This window comes from Aplysia californica, unplaced genomic scaffold, assembly GCF_000002075.1.
Source record: "Aplysia californica isolate F4 #8 unplaced genomic scaffold, AplCal3.0 scaffold01265, whole genome shotgun sequence".
NCBI lineage: Eukaryota > Metazoa > Mollusca > Gastropoda > Aplysiida > Aplysiidae > Aplysia > Aplysia californica.
In genome coordinates this window covers 23659-27049 of record NW_004798535.1, presented here as the reverse complement: position 1 = coordinate 27049, position 3391 = coordinate 23659, and the positions used below count along the sequence as shown (strand labels likewise).

Sequence of the window (3391 nt, the reverse complement as noted above, 5' to 3'; positions counted from 1 at the left end):
TCTCTCTCTCTTTCTCTCTCTCTCTTTCTCTCTCTCTTTCTCTCTCTCTCTCTCTCTCTCTCTCTCTTTTTTTTTTCTCTCTCACCATTTTTATTACTTTTCATCTCCGTCTCATATACAAACACGCACACAAATACATACACGTTTGCACACAAACACACATACACAAATACAAGCCCACACACATACACACTGACACACACAAAGACACAAACACCCTCACACCCTCCCTCCCTCCCTCTCCCTCTACCCTCCCCGCACTCCCTCCACCTCTCTCCCTCACTCATTCCCTCCCTCCCCTCACTCCCTCCACCTCTCTCCCTCCCTCCTTCACTCCCTCCCTTTGTCTATCCAGGACACTGAAGATGCCCTCCGTGACGCCGAGAACAAGCTGGCTAACGCCAACGCTGCCCTGGAGAAACTCCGCCAGGACATGGAGGCCAGACTTAGGGAGAAGGATGAGGAGATCGAGAACATCAGGTGAGCCTCGCAACTGCATAAGGTCATATTAGAGACAATTATTTTGTTTACTTTATCAGACTTTCGTTTTTGTTTGTTTGGTTTTGTTTGTTTATTTGTTGTTGGGGTTTTTTTGTAGAGTTTTTTTTTATGTTTGTTTGAGTAAAAGTACAAACGTTGTATAACGTTGATGAACGAGTAAAGAGATGTACATCGACGCAGTAACTGTTTTTTAGTGGTGGGGGGAATAAAGAGTAAGACAAACAGAAACAACAAACAAGCATCATCAGTATTATTATCATTATTTCTTTCTCTTTTTGTGTTTTGGCCTTCCTACACATCGTTAGGGCCACTGTGTCCTCTTCTGGGTTGGAGTAAGAAAAACAAAGGTTGTACAATGTTTGTACGTTTACGAAAGGTCGTGGATTACGATTGGCTTCTGAATGGTTTAGTCTCACGGGCATGTCTTTTGCAACAGGAAGAGAGTGAAAGAAAATGAGAGAGAAAGGGGGAGACTGAGACACAGAGAGAGAGAGAGAGAGAGAGAGAGAGAGAGAGAGAGAGAGAGAGAGAGAGAGAGAGAGAGAGAGAGAGAGAGAGTGAAAGATGAAACGAGCAAGGAAAAATAACAGCAGGTTGCATCGAACACATCTGCTTATCACAGACTCGTATGGTCTAGGCCGTATTGCCCGTCCGTTTCCGATAATAAAGGTTTCTCTCACCATACGACCCCGTATGGCATTTAATAATCAGGATGAGCTTCGCCAGAGATCCAGGTGCTACTACAGATCCTTGCACAGGCTTCTGGCAATCATACACCAAGGCAGATAATCTCTTGACAGCTGAGATGTCCAAGCTTGTCCATAAGAGAGAGAGAAATTATTTTGCTAGCGTAAGAGTTTTTTTTTACCGGTATTCATTCTGATACGATCAATAGAGCAGCGAGGACGCGTTTTAGGACGGTCATTGGCGTTTTTATTTCGTGTTTTATATAAAAGTTTACAGTCTTTTCTCCCTCTGAGGTGGCTTATTATTGAACTTTGTTAGGATAACTTAAGGCGTGGTAATACTATTCTGGGGAAAATGGAAAGCTATTACAGTCTGGGAAGTTCAGAAAGGAAAATATGCGCTGTTAGTGCCAGTGAAAGATCTAGCGATGTCGAGACAGAAAGGTAAGGTTGCTTTAAATAATCATCTCGGACAACGCTGTGATTGAAACTGCTTTTTGGAATTCTGGGCGTTTTTTCGCTTTGGATTGAGAAACGTTTTGATGTTTTGTTTTTATTTCTTAAACTGACCAAGTAATTATGTAACTTCTTGGGGCTTTTTGGAGAAGAAAAATAGGTGTAAGGTTATTTTTACCAATTGTCAAGTACTCATTTATCTGTGTATGCTTTGGGTAAAATTAATAGGGTAAAGAAGCTGCCTTAAGGATGCCTTGCTCTCTCCTGGTCGGAGGCAGAAATCAAACTCATATCTTTGTAAAATTTTACGTTCAACGGTTTATGATCAGACCAGGCTGCTCGTCGTCAATAAATAACGAATGATATGACAAATGGTCACTTATTTCATTGTTCCCCGTTGGAATATCTATATTGCGATAGCAAGTGCGATACACCTCTGACTTTATGGTTGGCGTCTTCCTATCGTGTGTGGGTGTATGTGTGCTGATGAATGCGTTGCATGTATGTATTTACCTCGCTGAAGTATTTTTTTTCGTTGGGGAGAACTCGCCTCTTCTAAACGTATACTTATCTCACCTCACCCCACCTCACCTCCTCTCTGTATCTCACCTCACCTCACCTCACCTTCCCTCCTCTCCTCTCTGTATCTCACCTCCCCTCTATCACTCTCCCGCCCACAGACGTAGCAGCGCCCGCGTGATCGAGGAGCTGCAGCGCACCCTGGTGGAGGTGGAGACCCGCTACAAGTCGGAGATCAGCCGCATGAAGAAGAAGTTCGAGTCCGACCTGCGCGAGCTGGAGGGTGCCCTGGACAATGCTAACCGCGCCAACGCTGAGTACCTCAAGCAGATCAAGTCTCTGCAGGCCCGCGTCAAGGTCAGTGCACCGAGTGGGGTTAATTTAGGGTCAAGGCCACGGCGCTGTAGGGGTTACTTTAGGGTCAAGGACACTGCGGTAAGGGGTTCATTTAAGGGTCAAGGCTACTTCACTATGAGGTTACTTAGGGTCGAGGCCACTGCACTTTAGGGACCACTTTAGGGTCAAGGTCAAGGCCCTTTAGGGGTTACTTTAGGCTCCACAGAACTGCATTATGCGGGTCATTTTAGGGTCAAGGGTGCTGCGCTGTTGTGTCACTTTAGGGTCAAGGGTGCTGCGCTGTTGTGTCACTTTAGGGTCAAGGGTGCTGCGCTGTTGTGTCACTTTAGGGTCAAGGGTGCTGCGCTGTTGTGTCACTTTAGGGTCAAAGGAAACTGTGGTGTCACTCTTGCAAAATCTACATGATCTGCTTGAAAAAATATGAATTTACAGAAATGATTTCACCTGTTCTTAAATAGCCTAAATTGAGCTTAGGTGATAAATTGTATTATTAAGTTAGTTCTAAACGAATCGATGATGACGATGACGATGATCATAATGATTATGGTGATAATGATGACGATAATAATGATGATGACGATAATACTGTAATGTTGGAAATGATGTGCAAGGTTAATCTAAAACGAAAACCTTGTTCTTGTATGTGTATGTTTATGTGTTTGTGTCTGTGTGTGCGTTCCAGGAGCTTGAGACTCTTCTGGATGAGGAGCGCCGTAACACCGATGAGCTGCGCAACCAGCTGTCTCTGTCCGAGAGGAAGAGGCTGGCCATTACCCAGGAACTGGAGGATGCCCGCTCCCTGCTGGAGGCTGTGAGTTACTGTGTCTGTCAGGACGAGAGAGGGAGGGGAGGAGAGGGAGGGAGAGGGAGGG

At 45.0% G+C, this 3391-nt stretch overlaps 1 protein-coding gene across 1 annotated transcript in view; it reads left to right on the top strand.

Moving 5' to 3' along the window:
- Positions 1 to 3391, top strand: part of LOC101848864 (paramyosin) — a gene marked incomplete in the record, with an annotated part of 33887 nt that overhangs the window by 23722 nt on the left and 6774 nt on the right. Inside the window, 3 exon segments of the mRNA XM_035973475.1 lie at positions 356 to 480; positions 2324 to 2519; positions 3202 to 3330. Of these exon segments, the coding sequence (XP_035829368.1) occupies positions 356 to 480; positions 2324 to 2519; positions 3202 to 3330 (450 nt within the window).